This window comes from Theropithecus gelada, chromosome 8, assembly GCF_003255815.1.
Source record: "Theropithecus gelada isolate Dixy chromosome 8, Tgel_1.0, whole genome shotgun sequence".
Classification (NCBI taxonomy): domain Eukaryota; kingdom Metazoa; phylum Chordata; class Mammalia; order Primates; family Cercopithecidae; genus Theropithecus; species Theropithecus gelada.
In genome coordinates, this window is record NC_037676.1 from 140788040 (window position 1) to 140811334 (window position 23295).

The 23295-nt window shown below is 45.8% G+C and overlaps 1 protein-coding gene across 1 annotated transcript in view; it reads right to left on the reverse strand.

Moving 5' to 3' along the window:
* Positions 1-5421: 5421 nt before the first annotated feature.
* Positions 5422-23295, reverse strand: part of COL22A1 (collagen type XXII alpha 1 chain) — a 297548-nt gene continuing 279674 nt past the window's right edge. The window contains exons 57-64 of the mRNA XM_025394525.1: positions 23135-23206; positions 21493-21528; positions 18882-18926; positions 15890-16069; positions 14082-14148; positions 11263-11445; positions 8648-8725; positions 5422-6623 (exon numbers count right to left, since the gene is read on the reverse strand). Coding sequence (XP_025250310.1) covers positions 6436-6623; positions 8648-8725; positions 11263-11445; positions 14082-14148; positions 15890-16069; positions 18882-18926; positions 21493-21528; positions 23135-23206 — 849 coding nt within the window. The 3' untranslated portion in view covers positions 5422-6435. The remainder of the gene's footprint in view (positions 6624-8647; positions 8726-11262; positions 11446-14081; positions 14149-15889; positions 16070-18881; positions 18927-21492; positions 21529-23134; positions 23207-23295) is intronic.

The window sequence follows — 23295 nt, forward strand, 5'->3', positions numbered from 1 at the left end:
TAACTATGCCGCCAAAGGTCAAATTGTCAGCGTGGGGCCTCTTAGCCAAGCACGCCTCTCAGAACAAGGCTAGTTTTCCTCATTCTCACTCCTTCTTTCCCATACATCAGGATTGTAAGTAGTGAAGGCAATAACCAAGAACACCTTAGGAACAATGCTTGTAGAAATGGGGAATTAGGACACGTTTACACTGTTGGTGGGAGTGTAAATTAGTTCAACCATTGTGGAAGACAGAATGGCGATTCCTCAAGGATCTAACTAGTAATATCATTTGATCCAGTGATCATATTACTGGGTATATACCCAAAGGATTATAAATCATGCTACTATAAAGACACATGCACATGTATGTTTATTGCAGCACTAACAGCAAAGACTTGGAACCAACCCAAATGTCCATCAATGATAGACTGGATTAAGAAAACGTGGTACATATACACTGTGGAATACTATGCAGCCATAAAAAAGGATGAGTTCATGTCCTTTGTAGGGACATGGATGAAGCTGGAAACCACCATTCTGAGCAAACTATCGCAAGGACAGAAAACCAAACGCCACATGTTCTCACTCACAGGTGGGAATTGAGCAATGGGAACACTTGGACACAGGGCAGGGAACATCACACACCAGTGCCTGTCATAGTATGGGGGGCTGGGGAGGGATAGCATTAAGAGAAATACCTAATGTAAATGACGAGTTAATGGGTGCAGCACACCAACATGGCACATGTATACATATGTAACAAACCTGCATGTTGTCCACATGTACCATAGAACTTAAAGTATAATAATTTAAAAAAAAAAAGAAATGGGGAATTAGTTGGTCTGGAAATGTCTGTGTCTGGTATTACTTCATTGTATGCACCTTTTCAGGCCTCAAGTATCTGGAGAACAGATATATCGCTTACCCCACATTCCCTCTCTTCCCAAATGAACGTTCAGACCAGCTTCACAGAGAGCCCACTATCTTCAACCACATACATTACCCTCATAACCCTGGCTTCACAAAATAGCACCATCAAAGCAACCTGAAGACAAATGTTCACAATTGGTAAGAAAAGAAAAGGAAGAGAAAAAAAATGATTCCCCTAAAATAGCATCTCCCCAACCACGTCAAAGATGCAGCCAGAAATACACCCTCCCTCCTTTTAATGATTTAACAAACAGCTTCTCCTTTGCCCTGGAGAACATTTCTAAAAAACACAGGTTTGGAGTCAGCTCTCTTCACCTCACCAGGAGAGTCCAGGAGGGACACAGGCAAAGGCGGCCCAGAGTGAGGCTGCTGTCTGCTGGCTCAGAGCATGCTTCTGTGTCATGTGTCACAGAGCAGGGAGGTGGGGCATTCTCCAGGAAGTGGGAGACAGGAGTTTTGTTCATGACTTTGGGCATATTGCCTCACCCCTCTGACACAGTTTCCTAATGAATGGAGGGCAAAGATCTACGCCTGGCCCATCACAGTTGTGTTGCAAGGAATAAATGATAAAGCTTAAGGGAACATGCTTTGAAAAATAGGTAAGCACCCACTGGTTTAAAAAGAGCTCCTCTCCTTGAATTAAAGTGAACAAATGAGCAAGGTTGACTCAAGTGTTTTAAAAGACGGCAAAGAGACTCTTGTAAAGGATGGTTTAGTTTGCCCTACTTTTAAAAAATTTAATCCTCACCCAAATCCTGTGAATTAATGTTGTCGATTTTATTTAATGGAGGAGGAAACTGAGGTTACTTGGTTATTCCTTTGATGTCTCCAGTTTCGAGCAGCTGGAGTACATTGGGCAGCAAGGGGATGGGCTGCAACACTAAAGCCAAGCAGCTGGGCAGTTCTTAGGGACCAGAGAGAGAGGCTAATCAACAAATGAATAGGGGTCACCCAGCACTGCAGCCTGGCTGCACTCAAGCTGGGGAAGTTCTTCCAAGTTCTAGCCCACAGAAGCCAGGGCTGCTGATCAGAAGGTCTCCAACCTGCCCCCAACAAGCATGCAGGTGCCCTGTGCAGAAGGCAAAGTGGTCCCTGAGCCAAGGCCAATATGACAGGATTCTACTCATTCCCCTTCTTCCAACTGGAAGAGGAGTGAGCTTGTATGACCAACCCCATATGGGAGAAAGCCCATGTGGGCCCAGGCATCCCAAAACACACCCCGGAGGTCTTTGGGAAACCCCTGGTCTCATCCATTATTTATTGAATATCTGCTGTGTATTTATTGAGCATCTACTGAACCAGGTGCTGAGTTTCTCCAAAACACAGAATCAACTCTTTCTGCACCTTCCCCATGGCGTTCTAAGAAAGAAGGGGTTTGCAGAGATGGACCCCTCAGGCTGTAGCAGTTGGCAGAAAGCAAGTAGGAAGGTCTGGCTAGAAAGTGCTGGTCACTCCAGGTTTGAGCCCAGCTCCTTGGGCTACTTGAGTGAATTATCTGTCTCTTCCAAACCCAGGAAAGCATCTTTTCAAGCTCACAGCAGTGAGGATGAAGCATCTCATCTTCGAAGATCTTAAAATCTGTGGGGACATCTGAGTCTTGTTCTGGGTTTACCTGAACTCTGAGCCCCAGGTTTGGGTTGAAATATATGGGACTCTGGGAAACTGAGCAGCAGGAGGCCTCCATGGTGCTTAGGTTGGAAGGGAGACAGCAAAGGAAGTGTGGGGAGATCTCTAAAATCTGCACAGATCTCTAAAATCTGCTGGGGAGACTTCAAACACTGATTATTCCATACCATCTCCCAGAGACCCTGATCCAGTGGCTCTGGAGCAGTTCCCTAGAATCTATACTGTTAGAAATAAAGTTCCCCAATGAATTTTTACCATCAGCATATCAAGGGAATCACCAGAGAAGTGGTACGAACCCTTGTATCCAAATACTGGGCTCCACACTTAGAATTTTGGGAAAATCACTCTTTCTTTCTGAGCCTTGTTTTTCCCATTTGTGGGAGAAAAATAAGGATTTGGATGACACCAGATATTCCCAAGTGTGGGAATTATGAACTGGTACTTACAAAATAATAATTATTGGGAACTATATAAGGTAGGTAAGCCAGATCTTTATTTTGTCAAGTAAGGATATAAAAAAGAAGTAAATATTACCCTACACACACACAGACACCCCACATTCTCCTCTCACTATTATTTCTCACAGTATGAATCATTTTAAACTATAAAAATTAGAGAGATTGCAGTCTCAGAATGAAAGGTCATCCTTCCAATGCAACACATTTGGGTTGGTTTTCTGTCCAGCTCACACTGTTGACCTCTCGTCCCACCTGGCAAATGAACACCTCTGCCTGTGAATGTGAACTCGGTACCAGTAATTGGGAACCTCAGGCCTGTGACTGCCAGGTTTCTGACAAAGAACTGTCATCCAAAATATACAGAAAACTCTTCAGACTCAAAAATAAAAATCAGATAATTTTTTTAAATGGGCAAAATATCTGAACATAAACTTCACCAAAGAAGATATTCAAGTGGGAAATAAGTGTACGAAAATATGCTGGATATCATGCTATTAGAGGATTGCTAATGGAAGCAACAATGAGATACCACTATGCACCTATTAGAATGATCAAAATCCCAAACACTAACAGCACAAAATGCAGGTCAGAAGGTGGAGCAACAGCAACTCACCGCTGATGGAAATGGAAAAGGATGCAGCTATTTGGAAGACCGATTTGGCAGTTTCTTACAAAACTAAACCTGCTCTTACCATGCGATGTAGCAATTGTGCTTCTTGGTATTTACCCAAAGGAGTTGAATAATTACATCCACACAAAAACCTGCACAGATACGTTTATAGCAGTTTTATTCATAACTGCCAAAACTTGGAAGCAACCAAGATGCCCTTCAGTAGGTAAACGGATAAATCCTGAAACTTCCAGGCAATGGGATATTATTCAGCACTTAAAAAAAAAGGGCTATTAAGCCAAGAAAAGCCATAGAGGAACGTAAATGCAAAACACTAAGTGAAAGAAGGTAAATTGAAAAGGCTGTGTGACACCAACTAGATGACATTTTGGAAATGACAAAACTATGGAGACAATTTTAAAAAATCAGCAGTTTCCAGAGGTTAGGGGAGAAGAGGAGTATGAAGAGGCAGAGCACAGAGACTTTTTGGGGCAGTGAAACTCTTCTGTATGATCCTATAATGGCGGATAATGGCATTACAGTATCCATTCATCCAAACCCATAGAGTGTGCAACACCAAGAGTGAACCCTCATGTCAACTATGGCTGTTGGGCGATAGTGATGTGTCAGTGTAGATTCATCAGCTATAATAAACGTACCGCTAGGGTGTGGGATTTGAAAGGTGGGTGGATGGGGGAGGCTGTGTGTGTGTGTGGGTGGTGGGGGGGGTGCAGGGAGCACATGGAAATCTGTACCTTCCTCTTAATTTTGCTGTGAATCTAAAACTGCTCTAAAACTTAGTCTATTTCATACAACAACAATAAAAATGAAATAGAATAGTAAATGTCCGAGGGCATTGTGCTTGATCAGGTAGATACTTTATTTCAAAACCCTTGCTTTATATATGTATGCATGTACTGATCACTAAGAAATTACACCTCTTACTGTGGGTTATGGTCAAAAAATGTTAACAGTCACTGGATGAGAGTATTTCCAAGGTCCCTGGGATAGTTTCTTCAAATGAAAAAGGGTATTAGAGTAACACCTCTGCATCTTTAATGGTTGAGAGAACCAACTAAGATGGTCAATGTGAAAAAGACTGAGAGGGAGACAGTCTTATTCTGCACTGACAGGAATGGCTTCTTTTGGACCCCTGACACCCATCCAGCCCCAGAATCACCAGCAGACTGAACACAAGGAACAGGTATCAGATTTCACTTTTAAATCACCGCAATAATACTTCTCTACCCATGGAAACATCAAACTTCTTGAAATGTTTATGTTCCTGGTTTCTAAATCAATTAGAGGTATCCAGAACAGGGAATCACAAAAAGGAAGTTCTTGATAAACATCTGCTGCATTAGTCTGTAAGTGGCTAACAGCTTGGGTGAATGGACAAATGAATGGATGGATGAACTGATCAATGGATCGATCAGTCAGTCAGTCAATCTGTCAGTCAAGAACAAATGCAGGAAGAGTACATCTCTTAGACCACTGGTGGATCACTCGGCCTCTAGATGCAGTTTAACAGGACAGGTTCTGCTAAAACTTTCTGACTTGCTTCACTCCCTCCTCACTGTGATCCTGCATAAATGTGCACATCTAAATGTCTGCTTCCATATGAAGGGCAGGCTAATGAATGGCCCTGGACTAGCTCAGTCAGGCACACACATTCACTCCCTCATTCATTCACCAGGTGGGCTGAACATGTGGACTCTGTGCTACGGTTCTCGGAAAGAAAAGATACATCCCAGTGCTTGAGGAGTTCACATTCAGGTGGGCGCTGAATATAAGAAACCAATCATCAAGAAGAACTCAGGAGAAGGAAACTTGGATTTATTGAGCACCTGTTCGCGCAGGGCATGTCACATACACACATGAACTTGATGCCATTTATTTCAGAGACAGAGCCCTGGAGATACAAATTTCCCAGCTCTGCTCAGTGCTCTGGCCAACTGCCCACCATTAGGGAACACAAGTGGATGCTCACCACATCTACTTGTTTTATAATTAATATAATTGAAACCAACAAGAGGAACTTGAAGGGGCCTTACCCACAGTTTAGAAGACAAATCAACTCTCAAGGGCTGCCTCTTCAACATGGGTTTTCCCATCTTTGGCCAAGACATATGATCCCACAAAGCCATTGCCAACCACAGACATTATTTCATTTCTGTGAGCTCGGAGCACTGAGATGGCTGGAGTGCACCCTGAGGGCTGATTCTGTGTTCTCCAAATGCACGTCCCATCGGGAGGTGGGAACATTCCTCGTGGTTGCAAATTCTTTCTCTTCCTGCTTCTTTTCCCTCTCTGGACAGTGGTAGTGTTTGTATTATTTCTCCCTGGGTGATCTCTGGACATGACTGAGAATGAAGCCCATTGACTCATTTTCTTAAAGTTTTTCTTTTGAAGAAAGAGGTAAATTTGTCAAGTGTCTGGTCAGGGTTTTGTAGCACCAAGAGTTTCCTTAAAATGGGCAGTTACACATCAGACGGGGGCTGTCAGAAGAATGAAGAAACGATCTCCTGCCCCACAAATCAAGTTTTCCCAACTTCAAAGGAGTGGGAAAGAACTCACAAAGCATCAGCATATGAAATAATAATAATAATTAGCAACAAGAATAATATTAATAATCATCTGACCGACCGGCAGCATCTGTTGGATTTAATAATTTTGAGGTCTCTCAAGAAAATAAAACAAAAAGCAAACAATAAAAGAAAGAAAAAAAAGGAACACATGGCTGAAGTCTTTCAAGACCTCTGGCTTCCCACTGGGCTCCGAGTTCAAGTTTCAGAAATCCACTGCAGTCTTCCGGCTTTCCAGAGTCCTCTAGGGGCCCTTCACATTACCTGGCCGGGCAGCAAGGCTGGCGAAGTAGGCACACTGGGAAGGGTCACACTGGCCTGGGGGACCAGGGGGTCCTGGGGGGCCAGGATGTCCAGCTGGTCCTGTCTCCCCTTGAGGGCCAGGGATCCCAGGAAGTCCATCTTTAGCATAGCCAGGTTCCCCGGGTTGACCTGGCCCAAGGAACAAAAGAAACAGAAGGTGGTTCAAGATCCTTCTGGGAGGGGATGGGCCCTGACCTCACAGCTTCCATTCACTATGAACTCAGGACCTGAAACATCCTCAGATGGAACATCCCCAAGGTCTGGGAGCTCTGAGCAACTAGAGTGGTCCACATAAACACAAGGTAGCAGGAGCACCTCAATATGCAGAAGGAGGGGTTGCTTTAACTATTGGACCTGGGATAGTAATCCAGGTACACTGGAGAGAAAGAAACAAGGGTAGATTGAGACCAGGTAGGGTATACGTTTTCCACTGAAGAGTCAGATGAGAGACCTGGCCTTCTGGGTTCTTACATGGGTCTAGGGAACGTGTCTGAATGGAGAGTAGACACCAAGTCCTAATCATTAACCCTTAGCCCCAATTCACATGACCTTAGAGACACCTGGTGACATTCCATTACTCAACATCCAACTTGTCCCAAATCTCTATTTTCTCAGCTTTATCTACACATTAAATTTGAACCACATATTTGGATTACATTAAGCAATTCTGCAAAATCATGGCCAAAGACAACATCTAGGATGCAAGTAAGTGACACTTAAAATAGTCCAAAATTGAGATCCAGAAAATACTGCCTATAGACAAACTTCTGTCCCTTCACTTAGTAACATCATAACATCATATATAATCAACCTATGTTTCTTCTTAGCTTTGGGAACTTGGAAGGTCAGTGCTAAGTCTTGCGTTTAACCCTAGTAGTGACATCCCTTCTTAAGTCTTAGTAATCATCTTATCAGAAAATCTGATATAGAATAAACACAAAGTAAACTTTTCACTTAAAAAGATCGGTAGATATTTCATTAATTCTATTAATGCTTTGGTAATAGCTATTTAATCTATAATCTTGCCTAGATCAAGTTTGGAGGCCTCAGTGTTATTCATTCCTTGGGCTAAGAGCCACTGAAATGTGATAATAATCTCACTTCCACATTGGTACAGTTACTTCCTCCTTTTCAATGGTTTCTGTTCGGCCATTTACTCTTGATTTGAAATTGCCTGGTTTTAAATGTTACTCTTAATATTATAAGCTATTTGAAAATAGGTGAGCCATAAAAATAAATATTTACAATGTATTTCTAATTATCTTCTCTAAGGAAAATAATAATAAATATCCACTTTAGAAAATTTGGAAAATCATGAAGGTATAAATACTAAAATTGAAATTCTCTATAAGATCAATATTCAGATATGACCTCAGGCAAACATATAAATTAAAGTTAAATAAAACATAGAAGCCTCAACAGTCAAATTTCTTGTACCTTCTACCTATACACCTCATTTTGGAACGTGATTATTGTTGCATTGTAGAGATCTTCCAACATGGCCACTGGGTAGCATGACCAACTTGTCCCAGTTTTCTCAAGTCATGTCTTCGTTTTGAAGCTGAAATTCCCAGGTCCCAGAAACGTCCTCAGCCCTGGGACAGCTTAACCATCCTACCACTGGCTGAGCATTTCCCAAAACATATTCTGAGAAGTGCTAAAGGGATATTAACAACTGCACAGTGAAAGAAAAAGGACTCCTCTTTCAAGTGAATTTCGAAAGTGCTAGGTTAAACAAAATAGACACATTTTAAAATGTGAGTCCTCAGCACTTACGATAGTGAATGTGCACCAGAAATGTCTGAAAGAGAAACATAGTCCCCAGCAGTTCCTGATTTAGCCCAAGTCAGTTTTTGTTTTGTTTTGTTTTGTTTGTTTTGTTTTGCTTTCTCTAGGACCATTTCATGAAATTTTAAATTCATAGGACACACTTCAACAATTCATAGAATACACTATAGTTTTCTTAGTAAGTCAAGAAGGTCGTAGTTTAGAAATATTTAATGAAACTAAGTAAGTGATCTCTGTCTCCTCCTCATCTGTAGAGCCTAACCCCTCCTCTCCACTCACTGCTGAGTCCTGGGGGGCCACGGGCAGGAGTGCTGCGTCTCTAGGTAGCTCACACCCTACCCCTGAGCCTCCAAAATGAGTCATACCTGGGATGCCAGGGGGTCCCATCTCGCCTCGGAGGCCAACTCCAGGTGCACCTGGGTCACCTTTGGCTCCTCGCTCACCTGGGAAGAAAAACATGCACTTTTGATGGTGGAGACCCCCGGGGACAACAGAAACTGGACATCCCGCAACGGGATGTCCAGGTGCAACACTGGGCTGCTGCAGTGTTCCAGTCTAAATCACCCTGTGTACATACCCTCATGCCGCACAGTACCCCCAATTCCCATTCACATACTCATTCACACACACACACTTCAGCACACAGTCACATTCAGAAATATGCACATGGAATCACCAAAACAAACAAACACTCCCTCCTAAAAACGCATATTTACATATGAACATTTGCTCAAGCACACATCTACCCAATTCCATACAGACATATATATATATTCAAACCATATTGACAACTGTATACATACACTCATATACACATACTGACTCATTCAGACAAATGTACACACCTACACACTCTCTCTCATATGCCATACACACAGAAGTCCGCACGCATCCCCTCTTATATGTCCATGCTTCCTGTATTTCCAAGCATCGTACCTGAACTTTTATCAGGAAGAAACGGGATGATATATAAACAAATTCAACACTCACATAGGCATGTGCAGTGATAAGTAAGACACAGCTCTACTCTCAAGAAGCTTGAAATTTAATAAGAGAAATAAAATAGGGCACGAAGAACATTCTAGTATGAAACAGAATGCGCGATAAGTACCATCATAGGAATTTTAAAAACCACTCCACGCACGCAGAGGAGACAGAGAGATCCATTTCCCCTGGGAGGACACTTGAGATCATATTTGAATGAAGATGGTGGAGATGGGAGTAAACTGTCTCTCACCCTTGTTTTTTAAATCAATCACTTGTTTTGCCATATTGTTTCCAGAATATCTGCTGCATGCAATGTATTTTCTTTTGTAACCCCAATTGAAATTCTGCTGGTTCACAGGGACTTCAGACCATTCACTTTTATTGTTATAATAATTATGTTTGGTCAGTATTCTGCCACAATCTGATGTTCTCTATGCTTTATGCTTTCTTGTTGACATTTATTTTATATATTTTGTTTTATGAAATCATATGAGTAGGACTAGAATATACAAATTTAACAAAAAGCCTTTCAAGTAGGAGAAACATTATAGGAAATGGATACACAAATTAAGAATTAGTAAGAAAATGGGAGATCAAAAGAGGACAATGTTAGAGGCATCCGTCTCCCTAACTCCAACAAGTCACTCCAGAGCAGCTAAAATGACACCACATGCTCTTTTCCCTGCCCCACACTTACTCCTAATCGCACAGGAGTGAATTATGGGCTGGTCTCCTGTCTTTTATCTTTATTTGAAATTGCCTTATTCAAAAATTATTAATTGTATAAGCTATTTGAAAGCAGGCAAGCTTTAAAAAGTAGATCAAATATTTTTTAAACAACCTTTTATAAATCATTCTACTATAAAGACACATGCACACATATGTTTATTGCAGCACTATTTACCATAGCAAAGACTTGGAACCAACCCAAATGCCCATCAATGATAGACCGGATTAAGAAAATGTGGCACATAGACACCAAGGAATACTATGAAGCCATTAAAAAGAATTGAGTTCAGATCTGTTGCAGGAACATAGATGAAGCTGGAAACCATCATGCTCAGCAAACTAACACAGGAACAGAAAACCAAACACCACATGTTCTCACTCATAAGTGGGAGCTGAACAATGAGAACACTTGGACACAGGGAGGGAAACATCACACACCGGGGCCTGTTGAGGGGTGGGGGTCAAGGGGAGGGAGAGCATTAGGACAAATACCTAAGGCATGCGGGGCTTTAAACCTAGGTGATGGTTTGATAGGTGCAGCAAACCACCATGGCACATATATACCTATGTATCAAACCTTCACATTCAGCACATGTATCCCAGAACTTGAAGTAAATTAAAAAAAAAAAAAAACAAAACAAAACAAACAAAAAAAACCCACACTTTTATTTGTTAAAAAAATAATATTTTTAAATTTATTTTTTAATCCTTCCCCTCTCTCTCTCACATCTGTCTTCCTGCAGAGAGAGTAAGTGTTCTGACCTGTTTGCCACTGTGTGATGAGTTAAATGGTACAGCCTCCACCCTCTGAAAGAGAGACCTTCTGTTGGCTGGAGCTCTGATGTCCTGATAAGTCACTGCCTTGAGACCTGGGCAGTTAACAGCTGTTTTGTTCCAATTTTAAGGCTGGCATTTAATCTCCATTGAGATGAAATGTCTGATTCCTCAGTGCTAAACTTGGTAGGGGAAGAAGGAAGCATGTTGTTTACCTCCCTGAAACTTGAGCAGCGGAGATGGAGAGAGAACAAGAAAGTAGGAGGGAACTGATTCAATCTTCCTAGCAGAAGCATAATTTTGTAGAAATGTCAAATATGAAAGCCTCTTATGCATATGATAAAATTATATGATGCCAAAACTCTGGGTGTTACCAAGCTACAGGCAGTGAGAGTGGCATGAATAATGCATGCAGTGCCACCTCCCAGCCGTGTTCCTTCTTTACCTTCCAGAAGTACATGGAGCACATCTCCTTCAGGTCTTCACTCACCTTTTGGACCTATGGGTCCAGAGGGTCCTTCCAGACCACCCTGCCCAGGACGACCTGGCTCCCCCATGGGGCCGGCCCGACCTGGAAGCCCATCTTTTCCAGGGGGCCCTGGGGGCCCGGGTCTGCCTTGAGATGCCTTCATGTGCGCTGGGGGCATCTGGGCCAGGAGGTAGGCGAGTTTGGCTGTGGAGTAGGAAGAAGAGAGGCATTTCATGAAGAATGGATAGTGGACATAGGACAGGATGGCTACTTACTGCCAACTCAGAACCAAGGGGCCAATAATAGCTGCAGAAACAATATTGATGACACGTCACTTGGCATATGTGCAGCATTTGTATGGGCACCTTCTGATTGTGGCTGGCCATGGGGTGACTTAATCAGTAGTGACCATCACTGACCCTGGAGCAGGTCTGCCTAGGCTGGGATCCCAGGACTGCCACGGCCAGCCAGGTGGCCTCGAGCAAGCTACTTGACCATTCTCAGCCTTGGTGTCCCTTTCTATGCAATGGAGACAACGAACTAGCACCTACCCCACTGGGCTGGAATGAGGATGGAGTACGTGAGATGATATACGTGAAATAGTGCCTGGCACTTGCTAAGTGCTCAGGAGATGCTGGCTGCTACCCCAGGGGCAGAACGATGGAAGCCATAGTAGCACGGACAGCAGTAGCAGTAGTAGCAATTGCAGTGGTCAGTTGGGGAAACTGACGCTGGGATGGAGGAGATAAGTGGCTTACACAAAGCTATGTTGGTCACTTTTCCTCTCCAATGTCAAATTCCTCATCTATAAGCTAAAGAGTGGGACACGATGGTCATTGGAGATCCTATACATCTAAAATGTTAATATGACAGAGCTGATTTAAAGACCCAGAGGTCCAGTGCTGGTCTGGCAGCCTTTCAATGGGACAGAGATATATGCCCATCTGGTGGCCACCAAGGGCAGTCTTTGTTTGCCATGCAGTCATAGGTAATCAGGCCCAAACTGCTATTTTGCAGACAGTGTGACCAAGACCAGAGGCTGGGAGGCTACCCAAGGCCCCCGGCGTTTGACAGGAAAACCAAGGCAGAGTCAGGCTCTTCTGACTGCCTGGCTGATCACTTCCCAGAGTACCTCCCTTCTACTACTCCTCTCACAAGGCGGCAGGAGGACAGGTGGTCCACTTCTGCAACCTGACAAACTGCTCAACTTTTCTGAGCCTTGATTCTGTCATCTTTAAAGTGGAGTGGATACTCCTTCCTCAAAGGCCTGTTTGGAAGAAATGACTTAGCCCAGCAGATTCTCTACCCAACCCAATTTGAAAGGGGTCTTGTCTCTGCTCTTGGGCTAGAGATCCCCCAAAAGCAAAGGCCATTTCTGTCACTGATGAATCCAACATTCAGAAGGTAGAACTCAGAGATCTACACACATGAGACCTCAGAACACCACCTACCCATGGTACCCACCAATCTGGTCCTTATTTCCCTCCTCTCATCGCCTCCTTCTCCCACCCAGCATGCACTCATTGATGTGTGCTCCAGAAAACAGTCATTTGCCCTCATTTCCATACAGGAAAAAGACCATGTTTTTTTTCCTGTATGGAAATGGACCGTGTTCCTCTGGACACTCCAAGAGGACAGGAAGGAGGGCCGTCTTGTTTACAGCTGTGTCCTTGCTCCCAGCACAGAATCTCGCAATGGGAGGTGCAAAATAACTGAGACATGATCATGTAAATAAACGTGCCCTCCCCTTTTGTCCTTGTGCGCCTGGAAAGTAGTTATGGATTTCTCTTCTTCGCTGCAACAAGATCTTGTGTGACTTTCTTCTCCTCTAACTTCCCATTGCAGAGGGAATGGGAATGGCTGTTGTTCAAGACAGTTTGGTGATGAAGAGCACAGAACCTTCAGTGAGGCTGCCCGGGTGCAAATCCTGGCCAGATCTTCCCAGCTCATCAACCTTAAGTTACTTAGCCCCTAATAATTCTGCTTCTAACAATTCTTAGAATAATTACGTGAGCCTCATGAGATTGTTTGGAGGCTTCTCTGGGTTAACACTTGCAAGTGCTGAGAACTTCACCTGATCTTGGCAAATGCCAACATGCTGGCATGATTACTACCATCCTCCTACTTTCCTCCCTCCCTAAGCATCTGCTACGCACAGGCACATGCTAGACCTGGGGACGTAACAATGAGTCAATGCAACAGGACTGAAAGGATTTTAGTTCCTTGAAAGCACTAGGCCTGCCTGCCCCACTCAGGGCCTTCACACATGTTGTTCCATAGACCTGGGGTTACATTTCATCTTTCAACTTGCAGCTCACATGGCCCCTCCTCCAGGACGCCTTCATTAATCCACTCCCTGGCCTCTGAACTATCTCAGGTATGTTCATCTGTCCTCTTTTAATGCCTGCTGTGAAAAATAAAATTTAAGAACTTTTATTGACTTTACTAAAATCATCTTGTCTATTTGTTTATCTACTTCCTCCTCTGGACTGTGAGTTTCATGAGGTTCATAGCAATAAATAACCAAAATTCTTTACAGACTAGATAAGTGGCTCAATGCACAGAATAAATGATTGATCATAGCAGAGCTGTTTTTGTAGACAGTGAGCTCTCCTTCACTAGAGGTAATCAAGGGAAAGCTGAAGGACTAGTCCTAGAGAACGTATGTGTCAGATAAAGGACAGACAGTCTTCAGGGTGTTCCTCAACCCTGTTAGTCTACACTTGAGCAGCCAGTGAAGTGCTTTTCTTACTCCAGGATGCAAAAGCATTCAAGTCTGAATGAAAGGACTGCTTCCTGGGCTCTTCTCTGCAAGACCGTAACACAGTCCAGATACTCACTTTCGAGCTGCTTCCCCAGCTCTTCTTGAATAAGCCGACGCAGGGTTTCCATGGATGGAGACTCCCCCTAGGAGGGAGGGAAGGTGGAGTCATTCATCTTCCCAGTAACTTCTGCCACCTAAGAACCGGAGGACTCAGGAAGCCAGGAAGTTCGTAGGTGGTATATACCCACACAGGGAAGCACATGTTCCTAACCCAATCTTTTCCATGTCTCAAATCCCTTCCTCCCTTCTGTTATGCAGGCAGCAGCATCCCATTTTACACAGCAACCCGGACTCTGGGCTCTCCGAGCCACTGCTGTCCTTCCTTCCATACCCTTCCAGCTTATTCACTGGATTTCCTTCCTGATCAAGCCACCGTGCCCATTAATTCCACTCATACTCCCTTCTTAGCACTGGACCTGGGCGATCTGGCCCCTAATCTCTCCCTGCCAAAGTTGTGTCCACTTTTCGGACATAGCCCACAGGCTGCCTTCTATGTGAACTCGTGTGGATTTCCTCTGCCTGGCTACTTGGCCACTCTGGTTCCTGCGGTCTGGTTTTCCCTGCTTAGGTCCACTGTGGCTCTAAACAACTTTCTCACCAAGTTCTGGTGCTTGGTCCACAGAAGCTGATGAGTTTGCCAACCAGAGGAGCAAGTGTTGTCTCCAAGCTCACACAGTGGCATGTGATTCTTAGAAGAACCTAGAGGAGTTGTCCTCAAGCTGTACAGAGCTGGTCCCTTTCTGTCTGACTGCTCAAGGGCAGTGTCTACCCCTCAAGGGCAGGGGTCTTACTGTGCTCATCTCTGTAGCCCCATACCTGGCATGAGATAGACTCCATTTCCTTATTCTTTTATTCTGACCAAGAATCTTTTATATTAGTCCCAGAATTCTCATCACTGCCCATAGCAGCAGGACTGGCAGAACTTGGCAAAGCTCCAAGAGGGCTTTGGAAGCCAGCTGAGTGCTCCAGCCTCTCCACTGACTTGGCCAAGAGACAGACTCTGGCTGCCTGGCATCTTTCAGGGCAGCTGAAACCCAGGCTGACCACAGCCACCAGGAACTGACGCAACTGCAGAGCATCAGAAGTGGCAGGGACATGGAGGTCATCCAGACCTGGGCTCTGAGAAATACAAGGGTCTCCAGAAGACCATATGGGCTGCTGAGCAGGAAGGGGTGGTCACATGGACTTCCACCAGGGGAGCTCTGCGTCTATCTTTTTATAGCCCATGTATGCCTGTGTCACGAGATTGTGTAAATGAAAGTTCTGCCACTAGGATAAAGGATGTTTAAAGAAAGAAAAAAACATCACTCTAAATAAGCCCTTATTCCCAGCTTTGGAAAAAGAGAGATGCAGGAGGAAGAAGGAGTACTCTAGGTTGGCAGATACAAGAGTGGCAAAGCCAGGCATCAAAATGGATGGTGAACCATCCCACAATGAAGTTCAGACCCCTGGGAACTGGGTGTCTTCTCAACTGCCTTTTGCACAAGGTCCTGGGCAGAAGAGTTCTACAGCCCAAGAAATGAAGTCTTAAGGATTCATTACCACTGAGGAAGAGGGTTGAACAGAAGAGGGACTATTTTTGAGTATTTCTTAAGCTAGGCACATTATTTAACTTGATCATCATAAATCAGAAGAGGATTGTTTTTCCTTTTTGCAGACAAGGAACGGCAGATTCAGAGAGGAAAGGTAGCCTGCTCCAGGTCACACCTTCAGTCACTGGAAGACTGGGATCTGTAGCCTACTGCCTCTGAAGTCCACACACTTCCCTGGCTCCCTTTAAGGCCTCGAGGAGCCCCAAGTCCAAAGCCGTACCAGCATCCTTACCCTCAGTCCTGGAAATCCCGGCTGGCCTGGAGGCCCTGGGGGTCCAGCTGGTCCGTTCTCCCCAGGTGGTCCTTGGGGACCCATCAGGCCTGTGTGGCCTTTGTGGCCTGGGATTCCAGGGTCCCCAGGCTGGCCCTTTCCACCAGGAGGTCCTTTGTCACCTTTGATCCCAGGATCTCCCTAAGGAGGCAAGAAGCATATTAGCGTGTGTCTCAGGGCTGGAAACTGTACCCCATGCGGCTGCAAAAGAGGTTCCCCCAGTCTGCCTCTTAGATCACTGAAAGGGAGACCTTGGCCCTGGGTGGCCCATGTGTGGCTTGGGGTAACAAGAGCCCCAGAATCCATCACATGCACCATCCTGATTGTACAAATGAAAACATGGGCAGCCTGGGCAAGATGTTGTGACCCCATCATTAGCAAAAATAATTTTTAAAAAAACTAGCCAGGCACAGTGGCAATTGCCTATAGTCCCAGCTACTTGGAAGGCCAAGGTGGGAAGATCGCTTGAGGCCAGGAGTTTGAGACGACAGTGAGCTATGATCATGCCACTGCACTCCAGCCTGCGTGACAGAGTGAGACTCTGTTTTTTAAAAAAGAAAGGAAAAAGAAAAAGAAAACATGCAGGGCCCAGAGACAGAAAGCCAGCAGCCCATGGTCACACAGCTAGTCTATAGAGAACAGGATAAGAATGTTGATTGCAGAATTCCAATCCTATTCTTAATCCCAAGAGTACAGCTCCTCGGGCTGCCTGGAGAAGGCTGGCCCTGGCAACTGAGACTGATGGTGGAGCTGCTGACCCCTTTCTGGCCTGGTTTTGCTCTCTAGAGACAGTGGTCCTCTCTCAACAGAGGTGACTCCCTCCCAGGTCATCTCCTTCTCCTTTCTCTCAGCTCTAGGGAGTTCACAGAGGATTATCCAATGGCTTCCAACACTGCCTACGGCTCATCTCTCCCCACAGCTGACCCAGACTTGGAAGTGCTGGACCAATGATTTGGTAACTATGGCAAGCCCAGGGCAGTCCAGTCCTCCGCCTTTATGTGCTACTGTGTGTTTGACCAGCAAGTTCATATGGTTGGTTGGTCTGAAAATATGGCACCCACATTAATGGCCTCGGAGATAATGGAACTCCATTGCTGGGATGCAGCAGAGAAAGGGAGGCTCAGGGAGAAAAAGAAGAGACACCATATGGTAACTGTAAATGTGTGGCATGGCTGACAACATGACCCAGAGCCACAGAAAAGGAAAACGGTACAGTCACCACACCATCTCTAACACAGGCACTTAAATGAAAAATGCAAGGAGTGAGACAATAGATAACGTATGATATGCTCAGAGTGGGGAGGGGGTTAAATACAAGGTAAATGCACATTTATAACACACACCGCACACAATTCTGTATGCACAGACTCCCTCTGAAAAGATAAAAAGGAAAAGCACTGTGATAGACCCTGGAGACGGGTGGGGCTAAGGGGTGAGATAGAAGAGGCACATAATTTTCGTTGCATTCACTTGTCCTGCAGTTTTCACTGTTGAACAATGTACCTGTATTGCTTTTAATATTTCAACAATAACCCAAAATCAATGAATTCAAAAATAACAATTGAGCAGATCCAAAGAAGTCACTTCAATTTTCCAGGTGTGATGCATTTCACAGGACGTTGCAATCTCTGTCAGTGATCTTGAATTCAGGGGTCTAGTAAAGTCCTGGTATTTGTACACCTGGATGCCAAGGCCCTATCTCATGTGTGGTACAGCATTTTCTATTCATTAAATGTCCCACAATCACTTTGTGGTGACAGCACTTGTCCCATATTTCAAATGTTCCCAGAGTACAAAGAAAAGGGTAGTCTAATGGCTCCCTGGCAATGTGCCATGAAAGCACTTAACAGGCAAAAGGCAAGCTCTCCGCGTATTGATTAGGTATTAAAGAAGAGATGCCATTGGTGGTCTGAGTTCCTTGGCTCTCAACCAAAATTCAAGCCTATATCCTGCGCCAATAGCTCCCAAGGGCGCCTGAGTCGCATTCTCGGAGGGGCAGGGGGGAACGTCAATGCCTTCTCAGCCACATGTCCCTCATGTCCCTGGCTCCATGGCTCAGGAACCAACAGCCACGGGATAGAGGAATCAAAGTCATGGGAAGGAGACAGGAGGAAGATCCAAGGGGGAGAATCCCTGAGACTCTGCCCCCACTTTTCTCACTCCTCTGGCTGTGGGAGAAGCCAGCCGGCTCCCCACCCACCCCACTTGCGAAGAAAGCCGAGATAAATTCTTTTCGGGACCATGGAAAACAAGCGGGGGTGGGCTGGGGGTGCCTGGGACGTCCGTGTCCCTGTCGTGCAACAGTGTGACAGCGTGAGGCTGACCAAACGCAGGATTGTGGGCAAACGAGACACAGAAAGCCTCCAAAGGGAGCAGCAGTCGTGAGTGTGAGAACGCGTCCGCCTTCCACAGGCTCTTCAGCAAAAAAAGAGAGAAAAAGAAGAAAAAAGAAGTCTTTTCCCCTGTTGTTTTTTGGAGAAATGAAATGTAAAGAAAGGCTTTCTGAGTATAATGCCAAGGCAATTCATTATGGGAAAATCTGTTCCCTTGTCACCTCCAGCGACAAATTTGGCTCCTGGCAAATTGGCACTTCGGGAGCCGAGCCCATCTCGGCGGGCATTCGCACATGGGGAGAAAGAAATCTGTCAATGTCTCCCAAGGCTTGCCTTTGAATCTCTAATTGTGATGATTTTAGTCCTTAAACTAATAACCAGAAAGGAAAAAAGGAAAAAAATAATAATAACATCAAGTACAAACAATTCTGGGAGGAAAAGAACCTCCCCTTGTGGGGCTGGTGATCATCCAGGAAAAAGTGAACAAAATCACGACAGGTGGCGTGATCCAGGCGGGTGTTTACTAAGTGCTTTGGACAAAGGCCAGGCTCAACATCCCGTGGCCACTGTGCAAAGGTCACGTTTGGCGTGTTCAAGGTGCCCGTGCTCTCTCCACTCACCCTTTCTCCTTTGAATCCAGGCTCTCCAGGCTTCCCAGGGACCCCCTGCAAGGAGAAAGCAAGGACAGTCATTGCCCCAGACCCTCTGCACTGGCGTCCTTGCCTCGCTGGATATTGTTCACAGTCCTGCATGCTGAGGACAAGGGATCCTCAAGAGATAAGGTCCCCCGAGGGCTCCTTTCTGATTTATGCCCTCTGATTTATGTGGGGGTGGCACACTGCGTCTTCTTTCCTTTCCTCCTGGCACTATCCACCTTTGACTGATGGCACCAGCCCCTGGTTGGCCCCTCCAGATTCCTCCCCTACCTCTTGTGGGATAAACCCCACTCCCTTTAACATGCCCAGGAGGCCCTGCACCAATTTTCTTCAACAGGCTGTCACTGCCCTGGATGGCTCTAGTGCAAGGGACAGACAGTTCTGCCATCTCATGGCCTCTGTTCCTTGTCTTCCCTGTGCCTGCAGCATGCTCCCCACCTCTCTGTCCAGACACCTACTTCCCACCTGGCCTGCAGGTCTCCTCTTCAGGAAGCCCCCTGACCACCCAGCACTTAGAGAAGTGGCCCTCTTCTATGTTCCCACAGTCCCCACCCCCTCCTGGAGGGCAGTCATATCAGGGAACAAGGGACACAGCCCACAGTGCCCACTGCTTCTGTCACAGTCTCCACCTGGAATGTCTCTTTCCTGCCCCTTTGCCCCCAGCTCCTCTGCCATCTCCTCTGTAAAGCATTGGCTAATCCCTCTGGCCAGTGTCCATTCTCATGCATGGGTTACTTTCCTGCCAGCTGACATCTGTCTTTCTCCCCAGATATGATGACCAAGGTATGCTTGTCTGCCTGCCTCTTAGACAGCACACATTTGGAAAGCAGAGCTTGATATTGGGAAAGGAAATTCAGCCCAGGGGCTCTTGTCCCATCTCTTGGTTGATAGACTTGGTTGATAGATTGAAGAGAAGAAAGTCAAAGAGAGGACTCTTAACCTCCTCTAAGCCTGGCCATTTCAGCTCCAGAAACATTCACTACATCGCTTTCATGCAGGTGCCATGTTCAGCTCTGAGACCTAGGCAGAGGACAGGGATAAGACATGATCCTCATTCTCACAGAGTTCACAGCCTGTCCACGAGGTGGAGGTGGGCACGAATTGATTCTAACACAAGGCAGACTGATTTAATTTCTGTAACATAATTATCAAAAACTGCCTCGGTATTCCTGGGTGAATCTGTAAGTTGGGAAGCACGGATCCTTGAAAGTTGGATAAAACTGAACAACAAAAAGTGGCAGGAAAGGCAATCCACGTGGGTGGAAGAGTGAGGACCAAGCCTTGGATGGGAGAAGATGGAGACATATTGGGCATGGGGAAGCAGGAGGCTCCCATTCTAAGGGGAGAGCTAGATCAGATCTCGAAGACCTACGATGCCTGCTTAGCCTAGAATTTATTTGAGAAATGCAGAGAGAATTCATTTAAGCAGCAGCCCAAGTACAAGCACATGGGGCCGATGCACACTCAGAAATGGGAGCTGCAGGTATTTCCTCTTTACCTCAATCCAGACAGCAGAGGAAACAGTGATTGGGCAATGAGTGGATGATACACCCAGTGAGTGGCACCCTGTGGCTGGGGTGAGGAGCAAACACTTTCCAAGCATGAAGCTATCCGATTCAGCTTCAAGCCAGTGACCACCTCCTCGCAGTTAAGAACGTGACCCAAAGGCACAGAGTAAAAATGCATCTTCCTCATTCAAGTGGGAGGATGCAGGCTTTGAAACGGAGAAGCTAATTTCCATAGACCTACTTTCTCTGCATTCAATCATTCTTCTGTTCATCTCTCATCAAATATTTTTGGCATCTAGTCTGTGCTGGTCTCCTGGGCTACAGCAGAAGAGAGCAGGGTGCTAAAACCAAGCATCGTGGGGGGTCTGCTTTGCTTCAGTGTCAAGGAAAGTCGGCAAAAGGAACATTTCAGCTGAGATCTCAGGGTGAGTAGGAATAAGCATGGGAAAAGTGGGCCCTTGGAAAAGAACTTGGCGTGTCTCAGGAGCTAAGAGGCCAGTGACTGGAGCTTAGAGAAGGAGGGGAGTGGTGGGACTGCGGCAGCCTGATTCCACGGAGAGAGCAGGGGGAGGGCTGAGCTGCAGGTTGTACTGCAGCGTCTCCATATGCTTATGCTCTGCAGACCCTCTGCCTGCTGGGTGAAAGACTGTGAAGGGGCAAGACTGGACAAAGGGAGATCCATAAGGGGATCACTGCAGTGTTCAAATGAGAGCAGGTGACAGATTAGATTAGAGTCCCAGGGGCAGAGACAGAGAGAACTGGACAAAACCAACAGGTATTTTGAAGTCAGAGTTGACAGGATTTGTTAATAGCTTGGATGCTGAGGGATAAACAAATGAAACAGACATATCAAGATAGTGTCCCTGCACTGGCTACATAATCTGTGGGGCTCCTGGCAAAATTAAAACATGAGCCAGTTGTTCAAAAGGCATTAAGGACTTCAAAACAGTGAAGGTAGCTAGTGTTAAGGCAAGTGTGGGCCCTTCTAAGCCGAGGGCCTGAGCCTGCATAGACTGCCCATCCATGGGAAAGGGTTGCCAAGGGGTGAGTGGGCATGTGATACTTGCCTCCTTGCCTGGGACTCCTTTCTCTCCTGGTTCTCCCTGGAAAACAGAACAGAATATCAGTGGCTCTGCAGCATCAGCCCAATGTCAGTACTAAGACTGTCTTTAAAACTGGCATTTCCACTCAAGTCATGTTCCAGCAAAGACAACAATCGATGGTCTATCTGGCCAAGGACATCCCAGACAGGCTCTCTGGCCAGCCTGTGCAGGGGAAAGCCAAAAATCACCCCAGGTTAGGAAGAAGAGCCACAGGTTAAGAGCTCCTTGTCAATGGGATGGGTATGACTCCACCAGGAGGGCCTCCAGGGTATCAGTTTTACAAATAGTCCTGTTGTGGTCAGGAGGCCTCTCTCAGAAGCAGGCTCACAATGTATGAAACAAGAAGCCAATAAGACACGGGGCTCCAGGTTCAATTCTTGGCTCCTCCACTGTTTGGCTCTGTGACCTAAAACAACCTTCCTACAACTTCCATAAGCTCTCTGTGCCTCAGTGTCTTCATCTGTAAAATGAGAACAGTGGTTGCACCTGCCTCAAGGATTACTGTGAGGTATCAATGTGTTAGTTCTCCTAAAGCACACTGGGCAGCAGCAGGCATGTAGTGAGGGCTGGACAAGCACCCCATTCTTATCATGACTCAGGAGCAATTGCTGCAGGGCATCCATAGGAGTGGGTGCCTGGCTGCTCAGTGGCAGCACATTATTAACAAGGGCATGGAGAAGGAGACTTGGCCTTTAGCAAGGGAGTGCATAGGCCCATGTAAAAATCAGTGAATGGGACCATGCAAAGCCTGGGCAGCATGGTAGAAAAGGGTAAGAGGGGCTACCACCTCCAACAGGCTGGGCTTGGCTGGCAGTGGGGCATGCAGAGGGGTCAGAATTCAATTGGAGAGAATGTACAAGAACATGGGCAAGCTCTCTACTCTGGCATGTTGCATGCAAGCCTCATTCATCAGGTCAGCAGTCCAAGCAGTGGACTGCAATATGCAAATGACACCAGAGGGCTCCACTTGGAAATGTTTGAATCCCTTAGCATCTCTCTGTCCAGAAACTTGGCAAAGATTACCTTACAGCTTCCCCCTAACTTAAGCCATCAAGAGACCTTGACTCAAGGATGAGCTGGAGCGCAAACCTACCACGTGGCTTTGAGTAAATCACCTACGTGTTCTGACCCAATGGCTCAAACTTGCTCACCTTTACAATTATTTCCAAGCATCCTTCAAGTTCTAGGATCCTGATCAACACCATTGTCCCACCACATGCATTATTACAATGGTTTGTATTTACTGAGCACCTGCAATGGTCAGGAACCATTGCTGATCCCTTTATATGAATGATTTCATTTAATCCTCAGAAGTAGATGCTGTCATTATCCTCATTTGAATAATGAGACAGCTAAAGTATAAGAGGTTACAACACTTTCCTAAGATCTCGTGATTAAGGAGTGATGGCACTGAGATTCCCATGCAGGTGTGACCTCGGGGCACTCCACTGTCTCATAAACTGTGATGCAACTTTGGCTCCACACCAGGTCACCATGGCCTGAGCAGACAGAACTGAAGACACAGGAGGTGGCAGGGAAGGTACTGCACGTGAACGTCACACCCTGGAGCCAGGTATCTTGGGTTCCATTGGGGTTCTCTGCTTACCGGAGGCCCACGGGGACCCAGGAAGCCAGGAAGTCCTGGGCTGCCATTTTCCCCTTTGCTTCCTTTCTGGCCCTGCAAAGAGAAAACTGAGAATTAATTCCTCAAGGTCATGTACCAACTCAAGCAGATTCGGAAACCTTGTGACCACTCTGAAATCAAAA